Source organism: Oncorhynchus gorbuscha, unplaced genomic scaffold (assembly GCF_021184085.1).
Source record: "Oncorhynchus gorbuscha isolate QuinsamMale2020 ecotype Even-year unplaced genomic scaffold, OgorEven_v1.0 Un_scaffold_5412, whole genome shotgun sequence".
NCBI lineage: Eukaryota > Metazoa > Chordata > Actinopteri > Salmoniformes > Salmonidae > Oncorhynchus > Oncorhynchus gorbuscha.
The window spans coordinates 5,001-26,526 of record NW_025749220.1 but is presented as its reverse complement, the minus strand read 5'-3'; the positions used below and the strand labels follow the sequence as shown (position 1 = coordinate 26,526).

At 46.0% G+C, this 21,526-nt stretch overlaps 2 protein-coding genes across 2 annotated transcripts; both read left to right on the top strand.

The window, feature by feature from the left end:
* Nucleotides 1-1,024: 1,024 nt before the first annotated feature.
* LOC124029075 (cdc42-interacting protein 4 homolog) lies at nt 1,025-11,979 on the top strand. Its single transcript, XM_046340921.1, has 4 exons — nt 1,025-1,403; nt 10,268-10,383; nt 10,924-10,977; nt 11,877-11,979. Exons 1-4 carry the CDS (start codon nt 1,380-1,382, stop codon nt 11,977-11,979), a joined length of 297 nt encoding a protein of 98 aa, XP_046196877.1. The 5' UTR covers nt 1,025-1,379.
* A 7-nt stretch (nt 11,980-11,986) lies between these two features.
* On the top strand, nt 11,987-21,068 carry LOC124029076 (cdc42-interacting protein 4 homolog; the record flags this gene model as incomplete). Its single annotated transcript, XM_046340922.1, has 4 exons — nt 11,987-12,023; nt 13,355-13,416; nt 17,485-17,589; nt 20,873-21,068. Coding segments are annotated over 4 exons (366 nt in total), but the record flags the coding sequence as incomplete, so codon positions are not given.
* Between the last annotated feature and the right edge of the window lie 458 nt (nt 21,069-21,526).

Below are 21,526 nucleotides of genomic sequence, written 5' to 3'. Positions count from 1 at the left end.
GACATTAGTTTATACTGGATTAAGGGTACATTTTCGTTAACTATAATTTCGTTAGTTATTTTTAAGTCTTGGTTCCAATAGTTTATATTATTTTCTCAGAGATTGTCAGTTGGATAGGATCTCGGCAAGGTTGTTGTATATCTTACCTATTGTATGAATATCTTTGTCTGACTCAGATAGGATTTATCTTTTTTTATGTACATTTCATTAAGAATGATAAAAAAGAGAGAGGCTTTCCATAAAACTGTAATATGAAATGTTATATTAGATTGTAAATAAAACGCGCACATTACTGCTTTAGTTTTCTATGTAGGGAAATAATACTGTAATAAAGGTTTAAGAATAAAATGAAGATAATTCTTATGAACTATTGAGGGATATGTGTGGGCGTCAGTTGCAGTGATAAACTGGGGCATGTAATACCAGAAACAACCACTTCCTGTCAGACTTGAGCCGTTAACCGGTGTGCTTTAGAACCTGTTTGGAAAACAGGTAAAACAGGAGAGAGGCGGAGCCGCAGCACACCTACTGATGTTGACCGTCTCGGTTTCCACTATTTAACACAGCCACAAAGTCAAAATGGGCTATATTGTCTATATCATTACAAATTCATGAAAACAACTATTTGTATGAGGTCAGTAGTGTGGTTAAGGTTAGTTTTAGAATCACATTTAAAGAATAGGGATTGTATAAATAATCGGGGTTTTGACTGGTAGCTAGTAACGACCAAGTTCTCTGGGCTTTCTAAAAGTGTGGCCAACACGCAAATGGTTTAGTCCTCTTGAGATTCTCATAACAGGAATGGTTATCGTTTTTATCGTAATCATAGGCTCGTCGTCGTGGTATTGATTTTAACAGTAATGGTAGATTAGTGGCGTATTATTGTAATGGTTGTAGTAATGAATAAATGCATGTAGCTAACATGAAAATAAATAATTTTCCAGCCTACTACTCACTCAGATTTGCTAGATTGGTTAGGCAAAAGTAGTACGTTACACAAAGGTAAATAAGCAACATTTAAGATGTAACAATAAAATGTATAAATGTGTTTCCCATTTTGGTATAAACCTTGACACTTCAAAGAATGGAACGTCGGCTCCTTTAAGACCAAGCGAAACATTCGCGACATGAAATCTGGAAAGACTGGTGACGAACCCTCCCACCCTCTCTTGTCTTGCGACCAAAACTAGTTTCAAGACGACCGGGCGAAAATATTTTTTATTTCCCTTGAAGGAACGGATGATTGAGGCGTCAACTTCCCGACATTTCCTCCGACATCTCCCCTCTCTAGACAAAAGTTCGTGGATCCTCCAAGAGTTTGGGAACTAAAGATTGATAGAAAAGCCTCCTTTTTTTCTGTAGGTGGGAACTTTGAAAACATGGATTGGGGGACGGATCTTTGGGTAAGGACATATGCACTAGCTACAGTAACCTTAGCTACACAATAACAGCAAATTCCCCGGAGAAGGTGATTGTTTTTGCTGGCTCAAAAATAATACATGCCTTTGACATTGTTTTCAACTGTTAACTCTAACAAAGTTGATGACAACTCACGGCAAGTAGACTAAGTGAGCTTGTAGCTTGAGGGCGGCTGTTATTTCGCAATGTTGCATACCTTGACCTCTTCAAGGCGACTTAGCTAACTAGGCTTCTGTAATAGATCCATGTTTTTGTTGTTGTTGTCCAGCATCCGCATATAAACTAGTTACAACCCATATGATCATATTCAACGTATAAGCAAATCATTGATGTTATCATAACATTTAGTTGGTTTGTAGAGATACTATTGAATTACTCGTGTTTTGTGCGTGCGGTGACGAGGTGTGCACTGTTATTGAACCAACTCAGGTGAACCATATTGAACCATATTGTCAGGGGTTTATGGGCAGTCTGATCTCACCAGGGGAGTACTAGAATGGAGTTAGACACTGGTCTAAGGTCAGTTTTGAGATGATCCAACTCGTGGAGTAATGGTAGTGTACGCTGATCCTAGATCTGAATCAAAGGACAACAGGCCACAGGCCAGTCAGGCTTGTAAGTAGGGTTTCAGTCAGGTCACACACTCTATGCAGACAGTCTATGTCCTACGTGGCAAACCCCCATTCCCTATATAGTGCACTACTTTTGACCAGGGCCTATGTTCACGAAGCGTCTCAGAGTAGGAGAGCTGATCCAGGATCAGTTTGGCCTTTTTATTTAGACCCTGAATAATAAGAGGTGGAACCTGGTCCCTGATCAGCAGAGCTACTCTGAGATGCTTTGTGAATATGTCCATGGGGCTCTGGTCTTGTATGTAGGAAATAGGAGGCCATTTGGGCTCTGGTCTAGTATGTAGGAAATAGGAGGCCATTTGGGTCCATGGGGCTCTGGTCTAGTATGTAGGGAATAGGAGGCCATTTGGGCTCTGGTCTAGTATGTAGGAAATAGGAGGCCATTTGGGCTCTGGTCTAGTATGTAGGAAATAGGAGGCCATTTGGGCTCTGGTCTAGTATGTAGGAAATAGGAGGCCATTTGGGCCCATGGGGCTCTGGTCTAGTATGTAGGAAATAGGAGGCCATTTGGGCCCATGGGGCTTTGGTCTAGTTTGTAGGGGAATAGGAGGCCATTTGGGCCCATGGGGCTTTGGTCTAGTATGTAGGGAATAGGAGGCCATTTGGGGCCATGGGGCTCTGGTCTAGTATATAGGAAATAGGAGGCCATTTTGGCCCATGGGGCTTTGGTCTAGTATGTAGGGATTAGGAGGCCATTTCAGTTCTGGTCTAGTATGTAGGGAATAGGAGGCCATTTGGGCTCTAGTATGTAGGGAATAGGAGGCCATTTGGGCCCATGGGGAACAGGAGGCCATTTGGGCCCATGGGGCTCTGGTCTAGTATGTAGGGAATAGGAGGCCATTTGGGCCCATGGGGAATAGGAGGCCATTTGGGCCCATGGGACTCTGGTCTAGTATGTAGGGAATAGGATGCCATTTGGGCCCATGGGGAACAGGAGGCCATTTGGGCTCATGGGGCTCTGGTCTAGTATGTAGGGAATAGGAGGCCATTTGGGCCCATGGGGGCTCTGGTCTAGTATATAGGGAATAGGAGGCCATTTTGGCCCATGGGGCTTTGGTCTAGTATGTAGGAAATAGGAGGCCATTTGGGCCCATGGGGCTCTGGTCTAGTATGTAGGAAATAGGAGGCCATTTGGGCTCTGGTCTAGTATGTAGGAAATAGGAGGCCATTTGGGTCCATGGGGCTCTGGTCTAGTATATAGGAAATAGGAGGCCATTTGGGCTCTGGTCTAGTATGTTTGGGTCCTTGGTGCTCTGGTCTAGTATGTAGGGAATAGGATGCCATTTGGGCCCATGGGGAACAGGAGGCCATTTGGGCCCATGGGGCTCTGGTCTAGTATGTAGGGAATAGGAGGCCATTTGGGCCCATGGGGGCTCTGGTCTAGTATATAGGGAATAGGAGGCCATTTTGGCCCATGGGGCTTTGGTCTAGTATGTAGGAAATAGGAGGCCATTTGGGCCCATGGGGGCTCTGGTCTAGTATGTAGGAAATAGGAGGCCATTTGGGCTCTGGTCTAGTATGTAGGAAATAGGAGGCCATTTGGGTCCATGGGGCTCTGGTCTAGTATATAGGAAATAGGAGGCCATTTGGGCTCCTAGTATGTTTGGGCTCTGGTCTAGTATGTAGGGAATAGGAGGCCATTTGGGCCTATGGGGCTCTGGTCTAGTATGTAGGGAATATGAGGCCATTTGTGTCCATGGGGCCTGGTCTAGTATGTAGGGAATAGGAGGCCATTTGGGCTCTGGTCTAGTATGTAGGAAATAGGAGGCCATTTGGGTCCATGGGGCTCTGGTCTAGTATATAGGAAATAGGAGGCCATTTGGGCTCTGGTCTAGTATGTTTGGGTCCTTGGTGCTCTGGTCTAGTATGTAGGGAATAGGAGGCCATTTGGGCCTATGGGGCTCTGGTCTAGTATGTAGGGAATATGAGGCCATTTGTGTCCATGGGGCCTGGTCTAGTATGTAGGGAATAGGAGGCCATTTGGGCCCATGGGGCTCTGGTCTAGTATGTAGGGAATAGGATGCCATTTGGGCCCATGGGGAATAAGAGGCCATTTGGGCCCATGGGGCTCTGGTCTAGTATATAGGAAATAGGAGGCCATTTTGGCCCATGGGGCTCTGGTCTAGTATGTAGGGAATAGGAGGTCATTTGGGCCCATGGGGCTCTGGTCTAGTATGTAGGAAATAGGAGGCCATTTGGGCCCATGGGGCTTTGGTCTAGTATGTAGGGAATAGGATGCCATTTGGGCCCATGGGGGATAGGAGGCCATTTGGGCCCATGGGGAATAGGATGCCATTTGGGCCCATGGGGAATAGGATGCCATTTGGGCCCATGGGGAATAGGATGCCATTTGGGCCCATGGGGAATAGGGAGGCCATTTGGGCTCTGGTCTGGTATGTTTGGGTCCTTGGTGCTCTGGTCTAGTATGTAGGGAATAGGAGGCCATTTGGGCCTATGGGGCTCTGGTCTAGTATAGGAATATGCCATTTGGGCCTGGTCTAGTATGGGGAATAGGAGGCCATTTGGGCCCATGGGGCTCTGGTCTAGTATGTAGGAAATAGGATGCCATTTGGGCCCATGGGGAATAAGAGGCCATTTGGGCCCATGGGGCTCTGGTCTAGCCATTTATGGGGCTCTGGTCTAGTATGTAGGAAATAGGAGGCCATTTGGGCTCTGGTCTAGTATGTTTGGGTCCATGGTGCTCTGGTCTAGTATGTAGGAAATAGGAGGCCATTTGTGCCCTTGGGGCTCTGGTCTAGTATGTAGGAAATAGGAGGCCATTTTGGCTCTGGTCTAGTCTGTAGTATGTAGGGAATAGGAGGTCATTTGGGCTCTGGAATGTAGGGAATAGGAGGCCATTTCAGTTCTGGTCTAGTATGTATGGAATAGGAGGACATTTGGACATTCTCCCATCAGCCCTAGTAGTTATTCTCTCTTAAAGGGATACTTCAGGATTTTGGCATTGAGGCCCTTTCTCTACCTCCCCAGAGTCAGATGAACTCATGGATCCCATTCGTCTGTGTGAAGTGTGAGGGACGTTGGAGGTAGTTTAGTGAGCCAATGCTAGCACCCATAGTCTTCCAGTCATTGCACTAATCCTAGTTAGTAATTACGTTTCTTAGCAACTTCCTTCAAACTTCATGCGGTGACACAAACATGATTTCCATGAGGACATCTGACTCTGGGGAGGTAGAGAAAGGGATTCATTGCTAAAATCCCGAAGTACCCCTTTAATCCTTTAAATGGACAGGGACTCTTCTGATAGGTGGACTCTCCTGGCTGATGGGTGGACTCTCCTGGCTGATGGGTGGACTCTCCTGGCTGATGGGTGGACTCTCCTGGCTGATAGGTAGACTCTCCTGGCTGATAGGTAGACTCTCCTGGCTGATAGGTGGACTCTCCTGGCTGATAGGTGGACTCTCCTGGCTGATGGGTGGACTCTCCTGGCTGATGGGTGGACTCTCCTGGCTGATAGGTAGACTCTCCTGGCTGATAGGTGGACTCTCCTGGCTGATAGGTGGACTCTCCTGGCTGATAGGTAGACTCTCCTGGCTGATAGGTGGACTCTCCTGGCTGATAGGTGGACTCTCCTGGCTGATAGGTGGACTCTCCTGGCTGATAGGTGGACTCTCCTGGCTGATAGGTGGACTCTCCTGGCTGATAGGTGGACTCTCCTGGTGGACTCTCCTGGCTGATAGGTGGACTCTCCTGGCTGATAGGTGGACTCTCCTGGCTGATGGGTGGACTCTCCTGGCTGATAGGTGGACTCTCCTGGCTGATAGGTGGACTCTCCTGGCTGATAGGTGGACTCTCCTGGCTGATAGGTGGACTCTCCTGGCTGATAGGTGGACTCTCCTGGCTGATAGGTGGACTCTCCTGGCTGATAGGTGGACTCTCCTGGCTGATAGGTGGACTCTCCTGGCTGATAGGTGGACTCTCCTGGCTGATAGGTGGACTCTCCTGGCTGATAGGTGGACTCTCCTGGCTGATAGGTGGACTCTCCTGGCTGATAGGTGGACTCTCCTGGCTGATAGGTGGACTCTCCTGGTGGACTCTCCTGGCTGATAGGTGGACTCTCCTGGCTGATAGGTGGACTCTCCTGGCTGATGGGTGGACTCTCCTGGCTGATGGGTGGACTCTCCTGGCTGATGGGTGGACTCTCCTGGCTGATAGGTGGACTCTCCTGGCTGATAGGTGCACTCTCCTGGCTGTGGGGGGACTCTCCTGGCTGATAGGTGGACTCAGTGTTATGATGATGATGTCATCATGTTCTCTCTCTCTGCTCCTCTTTCCTCTCTTCTCTCGCTCTCCTCTCCTCCTCTCTCTCTCCTCTCCCTACTGCTTCTCTCTCTCTCTCTCTCTCTCTCTCTCTCTCTCTCTCTCTCTCTCTCTCTCTCTCTCTCTCTGTCTCTCTCTCTCTCTCTCTCTCCCTGGTTCAGATACAGTATTGAGGACATGACTGTAGTAAATGTGTTCTGAGTAATGTTCTCACTCAGTTTACATCATTGCTCTGGTAGGTGGAATCTATGGCATGTAATCTAACCCTGTCTAGTTGTGTTAGATCACTGAGAGGAAAGGAAATAAGGTTGCATGTTTAAATCTCTCCAACGGGCTGTTGTTCTGAATCCCCTGCAGCTGGATCCTGACCAGGTCTGCGTTCCAAATCTGGCACTATATTCCCTATATGCTAGTGCGCTACTTTTGACCAGAGCCCGAGGTAGTGCACTGTGTAGGGAAAAGGGTGCGATTTAGGACGTAACCCAAACCTCAGCTACAACGGAACACAACAGAACAGGGGCAGGGTTCCAAGTTCCAACACATGAGGACCAGGGGGATTATCCTGCGGCAGCGTCTTATTGGGGACAAGCAGTCAGACTGGGGGTTGAACCAGAGACCTTAATGTTACAGGGCCAGTGTAGAGAAAGACCGGCGCCACTAAGGTCTGGACCTCTTATCGGAGCAGAGGCAGCAGTAGTCTCCAGACAGAGGTTACACTAGGTGTATGTCAGCAGCAGTCTCCAGACAGAGGTTACACTAGGTGTATATCAGCGGTAGTCTTCAGAGGTTACACTAGGTGTATATCAGCAGTAGTCTCCAGACAGAGGTTACACTAGGTGTATGTCAGCAGGAGTCTCCAGACAGAGGTTACACTAGGTGTATGTCAGCAGGAGTCTCCAGACAGAGGTTATACGAGGTTTGACCCAATAAGTGGCTTCTCTCTCCTTTCTCTCCCCTCTCTCTCTCTCTCCTTTCTCTCTTTCTCTTTCTCTCTCGCTCATCCCCTCCCTCTATCTCGCCCCCCTGTCTCTCGTTCCCTCTCCCTACCTCTCTCTCGCACGTCCCCTCCCTCTGTCTCACCCCCCTGTCTCTCGTTCCCTCTCCCTACCTCTCTCTATCTCTCTCTCTGTCCTGGTGCAGATGTAGTATTGAGGGCATGACTGTAGTAAATGTGTTCTGTATAAATACCTCTATTCAGATCATTTGCTCTGTTTAGTACATGGCTACATCCCAAATGGCACTATATTCCCTACATAGTGCACTACTTTAGACCAGAACCCCTAGTGGGCCTGGTTAGTAGTAGGGCACTACTTTAGACCAGAACCCCTAGTGGGCCTGGTTAGTAGTAGGGCACTACTTTAGACCAGAACCCTAGTGGGCCTGGTTAGTAGTAGGGCACTACTTTAGACCAGAACCCCTAGTGGGCCTGGTTAGTAGTAGGGCACTACTTTAGACCAGAACCCTAGTGGGCCTGGTTAGTAGTAGGGCACTACTTTAGACCAGAACCCCTAGTGGGCCTGGTTAGTAGTAGGGCACTACTTTAGACCAGAACCCCTAGTGGGCCTGTTTAGTAGTAGGGCACTACTTTAGACCAGAACCCTAGTGGGCCTGGTTAGTAGTAGGGCACTACTTTAGACCAGAACCCTAGTGGGCCTGGTTGTAGTAGGAGATGCAGCCTCTGTGTCTCTCTGAGGAGAGTCTGTGTCTCTCAGAGGAGAGTCTGTGTCTCTCTGAGGAGAGTCTGTGTCTCTGAGGAGAGTCTGTGTCTCTCTGAGGAGAGTCTGTCTCTCTGAGGAGAGTCTGTGTCTCTGAGGAGAGTCTGTGTCTCTGAGGAGAGTCTGTGTCTCTGAGGAGAGTCTGTGTCTCTGAGGAGAGTCTGTGTCTCTGAGGAGAGTCTGTGTCTCTCTGAGGAGAGTCTGTGTCTCTCTGAGGAGAGTCTGTGTCTCTCTGAGGAGAGTCTGTGTCTCTCTGAGGAGAGTCTGTGTCTCTCTGAGGAGAGTCTGTGTCTCTGAGGAGAGTCTGTGTCTCTGAGGAGAGTCTGTGTCTCTGAGTAGAGTCTGTGTCTCTCTGAGGAGAGTCTGTGTCTCTCTGAGGAGAGTCTGTGTCTCTCTGAGGAGAGTCTGTGTCTCTCTGAGGAGAGTCTGTGTCTCTCTGAGGAGAGTCTGTGTCTCTCTGAGGAGAGTGTGTCTCTGAGTAGAGTCTGTGTCTCTGAGTAGAGTCTGTGTCTCTGAGTAGAGTCTGTGTCTCTCTGAGGAGAGTCTGTGTCTCTCTGAGGAGAGTCTGTGTCTCTCTGAGTAGAGTCTGTGTCTCTCTGAGGAGAGTCTGTGTCTCTCTGAGGAGAGTCTGTGTCTCTCTGAGTAGAGTCTGTCTCTCTGAGTAGAGTCTGTGTCTCTCTGAGGAGAGTCTGTGTCTCTGAGGAGAGTCTGTGTCTCTGAGGAGAGTCTGTGTCTCTGAGGAGAGTCTGTGTCTCTGAGTAGAGTCTGTGTCTCTGAGTAGAGTCTGTGTCTCTCTGAGTAGAGTCTGTGTCTCTCTGAGGAGAGTCTGTGTCTCTGAGGAGAGTCTGTGTCTCTCTGAGGAGGGTCTATCTGTGTTTCTCTGAGGAGGGTCTATCTGTGTGTCTCTGAGGAGGGTCTATCTGTGAGACCCTCCTCAGAGGAGTGTGATACCCTCCTCAGAGTTAGTGACCCTCCTCAGAGAAACACAGATAGACCCTCCTCAGAGAGACACAGACTCTCCTCAGAGACAATCTGTGTTTCTCTGAGGAGGGTCTATCTGTGTGTCTCTGAGGAGGGTCTATCTGTGTGTCTCTGAGGAGGGTCTATCTGTGTGTCTCTGAGGAGGGTCTATCTGTGTGTCTCTGAGGAGGGTCTATCTGTGTGTCTCTGAGGAGGGTATATCTGTGTCTCTGAGGAGAGTATATCTGTGTCTCAGTCACCATGGACTTCGGACACAGAGATCCCTACATACCTACATAGTGAGTGAGTGAGTGAGAGTGAGAGTGAACTGAACCCAGCCCGTAGATACCTACATAGTGTGAGAGTGAACTGAACCCAGCCCGTAGATACCTACATAGTGAGTGAGTCAGAGTGTGTGAGTGAACTGAACCCAGCCCGTAGATACCTACATAGTGAGTGAGTGAGAGTGAACTGAACCCAGCCTGTAGATTCCTACATAGTGAGTGAGTCAGAGTGTGTGAGTGAGAGTGAACTGAACCCAGCCCGTAGATACCTACATAGTGAGTGAGTCAGAGTGTGTGAGTGAACTGAACCCAGCCCGTAGATACCTACATAGTGAGTGAGTGAGAGTGAACTGAACCCAGCCCGTAGATACCTACATAGTGTGAGAGTGAACTGAACCCAGCCCGTAGATAGCAGATCGTCTGTCAGACAGAGACCAGGGTTGGATACATAGTGGAGAGGATATACCTGTACAACTGGCTGGTGTAGTGATGTAAGAGGAGCAGTGTTCCTGTCCTGTAACTAGTATTTATATTACTACTGTATAGAGGAGCAGTGTTATATCAGTAACTAGTAGTTATATTACTACTGTATAGAGGAGTGTGTTGTATCAGTAACTAGTAGTTATATTACTACTGTATAGAGGAGTGTGTTATATCAGTAACTAGTAGTTATATTACTACTGTATAGAGGAGTGTGTTGTATCAGTAACTAGTAGTTATATTACTACTGTATAGAGGAGTGTGTTGTATCAGTTACTAGTAGTTATATTACTACTGTATAGAGGAGTGTGTTGTATCAGTTACTAGTAGTTATATTACTACTGTATAGAGGAGTGTGTTGTATCAGTTACTAGTAGTTATATTACTACTGTATAGAGGAGTGTGTTGTATCAGTTACTAGTAGTTATATTACTACTGTATAGAGGAGTGTGTTATATCAGTCCAGTATCTAACCCTGTTCTGTCTCTCCTGTCTGTAGGACCAGTATGATGGTATTGATAAACACACCCAGTCAGGACTGGATCTGGTGGACCGATATGTGAAGTTTGTCAGAGAACGGACCGAGATAGAACAGAACTACGCCAAGCAACTCAGGTGTCTGTTTCTGTCTGTCTGCTCTGTCTGCTCTGTCTGTCTGTCTGCTTTGTCTGCTCTGTCTGTCTGCTCTGTCTGTCTCTGTCTGCTCTGTCTGTCTCTGTCTGCTCTGTCTGTCTGTCTGCTCTGTCTGTCTGCTCTGTCTGTCTGCTCTGTCTGTCTGCTCTGTCTGTCTGCTCTGTCTGTCTGCTCTGTCTGTCTGCTCTGTCTGTCTGCTCTGTCTGTCTGCTCTGTCTGTCTGTCTGCTCTGTCTGGCTGCTCTGTCTGTCTCTGTCTGTCTGGCTGTCTCTGTCTGTCTGCTCTGTCTGCTCTGTCTGTCTGCTCTGTCTGCTCTGTCTGTCTGCTCTGTCTGTCTGCTCTGTCTGCTCTGTCTGTCTGCTCTCTCTGTCTGCTCTGTCTGCTCTGTCTGCTCTGTGTGCTCTGTGTGCTCTGTGTGCTCTGTCTGTCTGTCTGTCTGTCTGTCTGTCTGTCTGTCTGTCTGTCTGTGTGTGTATTAATTAGTTGTTAGAATGTAACCCTGACATTCTCTCTTCCTCTCAGAAACCTCTCCAAGAAATACCTCAAACGAGGCAGCAAGGAGGAGCAAGAGTGTGGGTGAGTTGTCTGTCTGCCTCTCTGTCTCTGTCTGTGTGTCCTCTCTCTAATCAGTTAGTGATTATCAGATGAATGCTGTGCTTATCCTTTGTCTCTCGTGTTTGTCTTTATTAGACAGACAGATTTCTTAGAAGTGAACCAATAACATACAACCCTTTACCCCTGTTTCTTGGAAGTGAACCAATAACATACAACCCTTTACCCCTGTTTCTTGGAAGTGAACCAATAACATACAACCCTTTACCCCTGTTTCCTGGAAGTGAACCAATAAAATACAACCCTTTACCCCTGTTTCTTGGAAGTGAACCAATAAAATACAACCCTTTACCCCTGTTTCTTGGAAGTGAACCAATAACATACAACCCTTTACCCCTGTTTCCTGGAAGTGAACCAATAACATACAACCCTTTACCCCTGTTTCTTGGAAGTGAACCAATAACATACAACCCTTTACCCCTGTTTCCTGGAAGTGAACCAATAACATATAACCCTTTACCCCTGTTTCCTGGAAGTGAACCAATCACATTCAAATCAAATGTTACTTGTCACATACACATGGTTAGCAGATGTTAATGCGAGTGTAGCGAAATGCTTGTGCTTCTAGTACCCAATGCAGTAATAACCAACAGTAACCAATCTAACCTAACAACTCCCGACTAATACCTTATACACACAAGTGTAAAGGGATAAAGAATATGTACATAAAGATATATGAACCCCTGATTGTACAGAACGTGCATAGGCAAGATGCAGTAGATGGTATCAACAGTATATACGTTTCGATGAGTAATGTAGGGTATGTAAACAAAGTGGCATAGTTTAAAGTGGCTAGAGAGAGGCCCTGTTGTCATCTAAGTAACCTAACTATCCCCTCGGTCTTGTTGCCCCTCCACCTGCAGGTTCACCAATCACCAGTCATTCCAGGACATTGTGAATGAGCTGAATGACTATGCGGGCCAGAGAGAGCTAATAGCAGAGAACATGATGACTGGAACCCTTTAGAACTCACCAAATACCTTCAGGACCTCAAACAAGAACGCAAAACAGTGAGAGAGAGATGGAGGGATGGAGGGAGGGAGGGAGGGAGGGGAGGGGGAGGGAGGGGAGAGAGGGAGGGGAGGAGGGAGAGAGGGAGGGGGAGAGATGGAGGGAAGGGGAAGATGGAGGGAGAGAGGGAGGGAGGGGAGGGGGAAGGGGGAGAGAGGGAGGGAGGGAGGGGGACTAATACCTTTATGGGGAGGAGTGGAAGAGGGAGGGAAGAAGGGAGGGGAGGATAAAGAGGGAGGGGGAGAGATGGAGGGAGAAGGGAGGGAGGGGAGGAGGGAGAGAGGGAGGGGAGGAGGGAGAGAGGGTAGGGAGGGATAGAGGGAGAGGAGGGAGAGAGGGAGGGAGGGAGGACAGAGGGAGGGGAGGAGGGAGAGATCTCTCTATCCCCTTAAAGGGGGAGAGATGGAGGGGAGAGAGGGAGGGAGAGGGGAGGGAGGGGAGGAGGGAGGGAGGGGGAGCAGGGAATCAGGGAGTCAGGGGAGGACAGAGGGAGGGAGGAGGAGAGATGGAGGGGAAGAGGGAGGGAGGGGAGGAGGGAGAGAGGGAGGGGAGGAGGGAGAGACAGGGAGGGGACTGAGAAGGGAGGGGAGGAGGGAGAAGGGAGGGGGAGAGATGGAGGGGAGAGAGGGAGGAGAGGGGGAGGGAGGGGAGGGGGAGAGAGGGAGAGGGGGGAGGGAGGGGGAGGGAGGGGAGGGGGAGAGATGGAGGGGAGAGAGGGAGAGAGGGAGGGGAGAGGGAGGGAGGAGGGAGAGAGGGAGGGGGAGGGAGAGAGGGAGGGAGAGAGGGAGGGGAGGAGGGAGAGGGAGGGGGAGAGATGGAGGGAGAGAGGGAGGGGGAGAGATGGAGGGGAGAGGGAGGGAGGGGGGAGGGGGAGGGGAGAGAGAGGGAGGGAGGAGGAGGGAGAGGGAGGGGAGGAGAGAGGGAGGGGAGGAGGGAGGAGGGAGGGGGAGAGATGGAGGGGAGAGAGAGGGAGGGAGGGGAGGAGGGAGAGAGGGAGGGGAGGAGGGAGAGAGGGAGGGAGGGAGGAGGAGGAGAGAGGGAGGGGAGGAGGGAGGAGGGAGGGAGAGAGGGAGGGGAGAGATGGAGGGGGAGGGAGGGGGGAGGGGGAGGGAGGGGAGGGGGAGAGATGGAGGGAGAGAGGGGAGAGGGAGGGAGAGGGGGAGGGAGGGGGAGGGGGAGAGATGGAGGGGAGAGAGGGGAGAGGGAGGGAGGGGGGAGGGGAGGGGAGGGAGGGGGAGGGGGAGAGATGAGGGAGAGAGGGGGGGGATAACATCACCGATATGTTGAACTCACTTTGATGTTGTCATCTAACTAATCTCTCTCTCCCCAGTACCTGGCCGATGCCAAAAAGCTCAACAGAACTTGGAGATCAGTTTCAAACAGCTGGAGAATGTGAGTTTCTGTGTGATTGAGGGTGGTTTTGATTGGCAACCCCCCCCCTCAAAGTTTTCTGAGCAGAACAAATAAATTGGTTGAATGTTCAGGATTATATATAAATGTATTCCCTCTCCTAATAGAGAGACAGGATTATATATAGGATTATATATAAATGTATTACTCCTAATAGAGAGACAGGATCATATATAAATGTATTCCCACTCCTAATAGAGAGACAGGATCATATATAAATGTGTTCCCCAGTATTCCCACTCCTAATAGAGAGACAGGATTATATATAAATGTGTTCCCCAGTATTCCCACTCCTAATAGAGAGACAGGATCATGTATAAATGTGTTCCCACTCCTAATAGAGAGACAGGATCATATATAAATGTGTTCCCCAGTATTCCCACTCCTAATAGAGAGACAGGATCATATATAAATGTGCTCCCCAGTATTCCCACTCCTAATAGAGAGACAGGATTATATATAAATGTGTTCCCCAGTATTCCCTCTCCTTATAGACAGGATCATGTATAAATGTGTTCCCCAGTATTCCCTCTCCTTATAGACAGGATCATATATAAATGTGTTCCCCAGTATTCCCACTCCTAATAGAGAGACAGGATCATATATAAATGAGTATTCCCACTCCTAATAGAGAGACAGGATCATATATAAAATTCCCTCTCCTTATAGACAGGATCATATATAAATGTGTCCCCCAGTATTCCCTCTCCTTATAGACAGGATCATGTATAAATGTGTTCCCCAGTATTCCCTCTCCTTATAGACAGGATCATATATAAATGTGTTCCCCAGTATTCCCTCTCCTTATAGACAGGATCATATATAAATGTGTTCCCCAGTATTCCCTCTCCTTATAGACAGGATCATATATAAATGTGTTCCCCAGTATTCCCACTCCTAATAGAGAGACAGGATCATATATAAATGTGTTCCCCAGTATTCCCACTCCTAATAGAGAGACAGGATCATATATAAATGTGTTCCCCAGTATTCCCTCTCCTAATAGACAGGATCATGTATAAATGTGTTCCCCAGTATTCCCTCTCCTAATAGACAGGATCATGTATAAATGTGTTCCCCAGTATTCCCTCTCCTTATAGACAGGATCATATATAAATGTGTTCCCCAGTATTCCCTCTCCTTATAGACAGGATCATATATAAATGTGTTCCCCAGTATTCCCTCTCCTTATAGACAGGATCATATATAAATGTGTTCCCCAGTATTCCCACTCCTAATAGAGAGACAGGATCATATATAAATGTGTTCCCCAGTATTCCCTCTCCTAATAGACAGGATCATGTATAAATGTGTTCCCCAGTATTCCCACTCCTAACAGACAGGATCATATATAAATGTGTTCCCCAGTATTCCCTCTCCTAATAGACAGGATCATATATAAATGTGTTCCCCAGTATTCCCTCTCCTTATAGACAGGATCATATATAAATGTGTTCCCCAGTATTCCCTCTCCTTATAGACAGGATCATATATAAATGTGTTCCCCAGTATTCCCTCTCCTAATAGAGACAGGGTCATATATAAATGTGTTCCCCAGTATTCCCACTCCTAATAGAGAGACAGGATCATATATAAATGTGTTCCCCAGTATTCCCTCTCCTAATAGAGAGACAGGATCATATATAAATGTGTTCCCCAGTATTCCCACTCCTAATAGAGAGACAGGATCATATATAAATGTGTTCCCCAGTATTCCCACTCCTAGTAGAGACAGGATTATATATGAATGTGTTCCCCAGTATTCCCTCTCCTAATAGACAGGATCATATATAAATGTGTTCCCCAGTATTCCCTCTCCTAATAGACAGGATCATATATAAATGTGTTCCCCAGTATTCCCTCTCCTAATAGAGAGACAGGATCATATATAAATGTGTTCCCCAGTATTCCCTCTCCTAATAGAGAGACAGGATCATATATAAATGTGTTCCCCAGTATTCCCACTCCTAATAGAGAGACAGGATCATATATAAATGTGTTCCCCAGTATTCCCACTCCTAGTAGAGACAGGATTATATATAAATGTGTTCCCCAGTATTCCCTCTCCTAATAGACAGGATCATATATAAATGTGTTCCCCAGTATTTCCCTAATAGAGAGACAGGGTCATATATAAATGTGTTCCCCAGTATTCCCACTCCTAATAGAGAGACAGGATCATATATAAATGTGTTCCCCAGTATTCCCTCTCCTAATAGAGAGACAGGATCATATATAAATGTGTTCCCCAGTATTCCCTCTCCTAATAGAGAGACAGGATCATATATAAATGTGCTCCCAAGTATTCCCACTCCTAATAGAGAGACAGGATCATATATAAATGTGTTCCCCAGTATTCCCTCTCCTTATAGACAGGATCATATATAAATGTGTTCCCCAGTATTCCCTCTCCTTATAGACAGGATCATATATAAATGTGTTCCCCAGTATTCCCTCTCCTTATAGACAGGATCATATATAAATGTGTTCCCCAGTATTCCCTCTCCTTATAGACAGGATCATATATAAATGTATTCCCTCTCCTTATAGACAGGATCATATATAAATGTGTTCCCCAGTATTCCCTCTCCTTATAGACAGGATCATATATAAATGTGTTCCCCAGTATTCCCTCTCCTTAGAGACAGGATCATATATAAATGTATTCCCTCTCCTTATAGACAGGATCATATATAAATGTGTTCCCTCTCCTAATAGAGAGACAGGATCATATATAAATGTGTTCCCACTCCTAATAGAGAGACAGGATTATATATAAATGTGTTCCCCAGTATTCTCCTAATAGAGAGACAGGATCATATATAAATTCCCACTCCTAATAGAGAGACAGGATCATATATAAATGTGTTCCCCAGTATTCCCACTCCTAATAGAGAGACAGGATTATATATAAATGTGTTCCCCAGTATTCCCACTCCTAATAGAGACAGGATTATATATAAATGTGTTCCCTCTCCTAATAGAGACAGGATCATATATAAATGTGTTCCCCAGTATTCCCTCTCCTAATAGACATGATTATATATAAATGTGTTCCCCAGTATTCCCTCTCCTAATAGACAGGATCATATATAAATGTGTTCCCCAGTATTCCCTCTCCGAATAGAGAGACAGGATCATATATAAATGTGTTCCCCAGTATTCCCACTCCTAATAGAGAGACAGGATCATATATAAATGTATTCCCCAGTATTCCCACTCCTAGTAGAGAGACAGGATCATATATAAATGTGTTCCCACTCCTAATAGAGAGACAGGATCATATATAAATGTGTTCCCCAGTATTCCCACTCCTAATAGAGAGACAGGATTATATATAAATGTGTTCCCTCTCCTAGTAGAGAGACAGGATCATATATAAATGTGTTCCCTCTCCTAGTAGAGAGACAGGATTATATATAAATGTGTTCCCCAGTATTCCCACTCCTAATAGACAGGATTATATATAAATGTGTTCCCTCTCCTAGTAGAGAGACAGGATCATATATAAATGTGTTCCCCAGTATTCCCACTCCTAATAGACAGGATTATATATAAATGTGTTCCCTCTCCTAATAGAGAGACAGGATCATATATAAATGTATTCCCTCTCCTAGTAGAGAGACAGGATCATATATAAATGTGTTCCCCAGTATTCCCACTCCTAATAGACAGGATTATATATAAATGTGTTCCCTCTCCTAGTAGAGAGACAGGATCATATATAAATGTGTTCCCTCTCCTAATAGAGAGACAGGATCATAGACAGGTATAAATGTAAGCAAGATTTGATATGATTATTTTAGTCAATTTGCAGTCTCCAAATGATTTGTAAATATGTTATGTCCTTCTGACCGTCCATCTGCTCAGGAAGCCATCGTCCCGTGGCTGAATCCAGTTAATGATCCCCTATAACCCTCACTAAACTGTGTGTGTGTGTGTGTGTGTGTGTGTGTGTGTGTGTGTGTGTGTGTGTGTGTGTGTGTGTGTGTGTGTGTGTGTGTGTGTGTGTGTGTGTGTGTGTGTGTGTGTGTGTGTGTGTGTGTGCAGACGAAGAGGCGTTTTGCCAAGGAGTGGGGAGAGGCAGAGAAAGCCACACAGCAAGCGGAGAAAATTGAGAACGACACAAACGCTGTGAAAGCAGATGTTGAGAAGGTACACGCTCACACAGATTAACGTTCACACCACGTCCCTGTATACCAGTTAATACAGGTGTGTCCATGTGAAACAGCATACGTACCTATATACCAGTTAATACAGGTGTGTATCCAGGTGAAGCAGCATACGTACCTATATACCAGTTAATACAGGTGTGTTCAGGTGAAGCAGCATACGTACCTATATACCAGTTAATACAGGTGTGTCCAGGTGAAGCAGCATACGTACCTATATACCAGTTAATACAGGTGTGTGTCCAGGTGAAGCAGCATACGTACCTATATACCAGTTAATACAGGTGAAGCAGCATACGTACCTATATACCAGTTAATACAGGTGTGTCCAGGTGAAGCAGCATACGTACCTATATACCAGTTAATACAGGTGTGTGTCCAGGTGAAGCAGCATACGTACCTATATACCAGTTAATACAGGTGTGTTCAGGTGAAGCAGCATACGTACCTATATACCAGTTAATACAGGTGTGTCCAGGTGAAACAGCATACGTACCTATATACCAGTTAATACAGGTGTGTGTCCAGGTGAAGCAGCATACGTACCTATATACCAGTTAATACAGGTGTGTTCAGGTGAAGCAGCATACGTACCTATATACCAGTTAATACAGGTGTGTCCAGGTGAAGCAGCATACGTACCTATATACCAGTTAATACAGGTGTGTGTCCAGGTGAAGCAGCATACGTACCTATATACCAGTTAATACAGGTGTGTTCAGGTGAAGCAGCATACGTACCTATATACCAGTTAATACAGGTGTGTGTCCAGGTGAAGCAGCATACGTACCTATATACCAGTTAATACAGGTGTGTGTCCAGGTGAAGCAGCATACGTACCTATATACCAGTTAATACAGATGTGTTCAGGTGAAGCAGCATACGTACCTATATACCAGTTAATACAGGTGTGTCCAGGTGAAGCAGCATACGTACCTATATACCAGTTAATACAGGTGTGTGTCCAGGTGAAGCAGCAACGTACCTATATACCAGTTAATACAGGTGTGTTCAGGTGAAGCAGCATACGTACCTATATACCAGTTAATACAGGTGTGTCCAGGTGAAGCAGCATACGTACCTATATACCAGTTAATACAGGTGTGTGTCCAGGTGAAGCAGCATACGTACCTATATACCAGTTAATACAGGTGTGTTCAGGTGAAGCAGCATACGTACCTATATACCAGTTAATACAGGTGTGTCCAGGTGAAGCAAGCATACGTACCTATATACCAGTTAATACAGGTGTGTGCAGGTGAAGCAGCATACGTACCTATATACCAGTTAATACAGGTGTGTCCAGGTGAAGCAGCATACGTACCTATATACCAGTTAATACAGGTGTGTTCAGGTGAAGCAGCATACGTACCTATATACCAGTTAATACAGGTGTGTGCAGGTGAAGCAGCATACGTACCTATATACCAGTTAATACAGGTGTGTCCAGGTGAAGCAGCATACGTACCTATATACCAGTTAATACAGGTGTGTTCAGGTGAAGCAGCATACGTACCTATATACCAGTTAATACAGGTGTGTCCAGGTGAAGCAGCATACGTACCTATATACCAGTTAATACAGGTGTGTGTCCAGGTGAAGCAGCATATGTACCTATATACCAGTTAATACAGGTGTGTGTGTGTGTCCAGGTGAAGCAGCATACGTACCTAAATACCAGTTAATACAGGTGTGTGTCCAGGTGAAGCAGCATACGTACCTATATACCAGTTAATACAGGTGTGTGTCCAGGTGAAGCAGCATACGTACCTATATACCAGTTAATACAGGTCTGTGTTCAGGTAAAGCAGCATACGTACCTATATACCAGTTAATACATGTGTGTCCAGGTGAAGCAGCATACGTACCTATATACCAGTTAATACAGGTGTGTGCAGGTGAAGCAGCATACGTACCTATATACCAGTTAATACAGGTGTGTCCAGGTGAAGCAGCATACGTACCTATATACCAGTTAATACAGGTGTGTTCAGGTGAAGCAGCATACGTACCTATATACCAGTTAATACAGGTGTGTCCAGGTGAAGCAGCATACGTACCTATATACCAGTTAATACAGGTGTGTGTCCAGGTGAAGCAGCATATGTACCTATATACCAGTTAATACAGTGTGTGTGTGTCCAGGTGAAGCAGCATACGTACCTATATACCAGTTAATACAGGTGTGTGTGTCCAGGTGAAGCAGCATACGTACCTATATACCAGTTAATACAGGTGTGTGTGTCCAGGTGAAGCAGCATACGTACCTATATACCAGTTAATACAGGTGTGTGTCCAGGTGAAACAGCATACGTACCTATATACCAGTTAATACAGGTGTGTGTGTGTGCAGCATACGTACCTATATACCAGTTAATACAGGTGTGTGCAGGTGAAGCAGCATACGTACCTATATACCAGTTAATACAGGTGTGTGTCCAGGTGAAGCAGTACCTAAATACCAGTTAATACGTCCAGGTGAAGCAGCCTACCTATATACCAGTTAATACAGGTGTGTGTCCAGGTGAAGCAGCATACGTACCTACATACCAGTTAATACAGGTGTGTTCAGGTGAAGCAGCATACGTACCTATATACCAGTTAATACAGGTGTGTGTGTGTCCAGGTGAAGCAGCATACGTACCAATATACCAGTTAATACAGGTGTGTGTGCAGGTAAAGCAGCATACGTACCTATATACCAGTTAATACAGGTGTGTTCAGGTGAAGCAGCATACGTACCTATATACCAGTTAATACAGGTGTGTGTGCAGGTGAAGCAGCATACGTACCTACATACGAGTTAATACAGGTGTGTTCAGGTGAAGCAGCATACGTACCTATATACCAGTTAATACAGGTGTGTTCAGGTGAAGCAGCATACGTACCTATATACCAGTTAATACAGGTGTGTTCAGGTGAAGCAGCATACGTACCTATATACCAGTTAATACAGGTGTGTGTGCAGGTGAAGCAGCATACGTACCTATATACCAGTTAATACAGGTGTGTTCAGGTGAAGCAGCATACGTACCTATATACCAGTTAATACAGGTGTGTTCAGGTGAAGCAGCATACGTACCTATATACCAGTTAATACAGGTGTGTGTGCAGGTGAAGCAGCATACGTACCTACATACCAGTTAATACAGGTGTGTTCAGGTGAAGCAGCATACGTACCTATATACCAGTTAATACAGGTGTGTTCAGGTGAAGCAGCATACATACCTATATACCAGTTAATACAGATGTGTGTGTGTGTCCAGGTGAAGCAACATGCCCATGTGAAGACACACACAGCGGAGGAGTGCAGGAACGACTACGCCGCCCAGCTCCAGAAATACAACAAGGAACAGAACACCTTCTACTACACAGAGATACCGCAGCTGTTTAATGTAACACACTTTACTTACGTTGTGTGTGTGTGAGATATATATACACACAGTTGAAGTCGGAAGTTTAAACACACTTAGGTTGGAGTCATTAAAACTTGTTTTTCAACCACTCCACAAAATTCTTGTAAACAAACTATAGTTATGGCAAGTTGGTTAGGACATCTACTTTGTGCATGACACAAGTCATTTTTCCAACACAGATTATTTCACTTATAATTCACTGTATCACAATTCCAGTGGGTCAGAAGTTTACATACATTAAGTTGACTGTGCCTTTAAACAACTTGGAAGATTCCAGAAAATTATGTCATGGCTTTAGAAGCTTCTAATAGGCTAATTGACATCATTTGAGTCAATAGGAGGTGTACCTGTGGATGCATTTCAAGGCCTACCTTCAAACTCAGTGCCTCTTTGCTTGACATCATTGGAAAATCTAAAGAAATCAGTCAAAACCTCATAAAAACAATTGTAGACCTCCAAGTCTGGTTCGTCCTTGGGAGCAATTTCCAAATACCTGAAGGTACC

Bases quoted from the DNA above. Each gene is read 5' to 3' on its own strand.
- LOC124029075 (XM_046340921.1), top strand. From the start codon at position 1,380: ATGGATTGGGGGACGGATCTTTGG. The intron at 1,404-10,267 runs GTAAGGACATAT...TCCTGTCTGTAG, and splicing joins ATTGGGGGACGGATCTTTGG to GACCAGTATGATGGTATTGA. The intron at 10,384-10,923 runs GTGTCTGTTTCT...TCTTCCTCTCAG, and splicing joins AACTACGCCAAGCAACTCAG to AAACCTCTCCAAGAAATACC.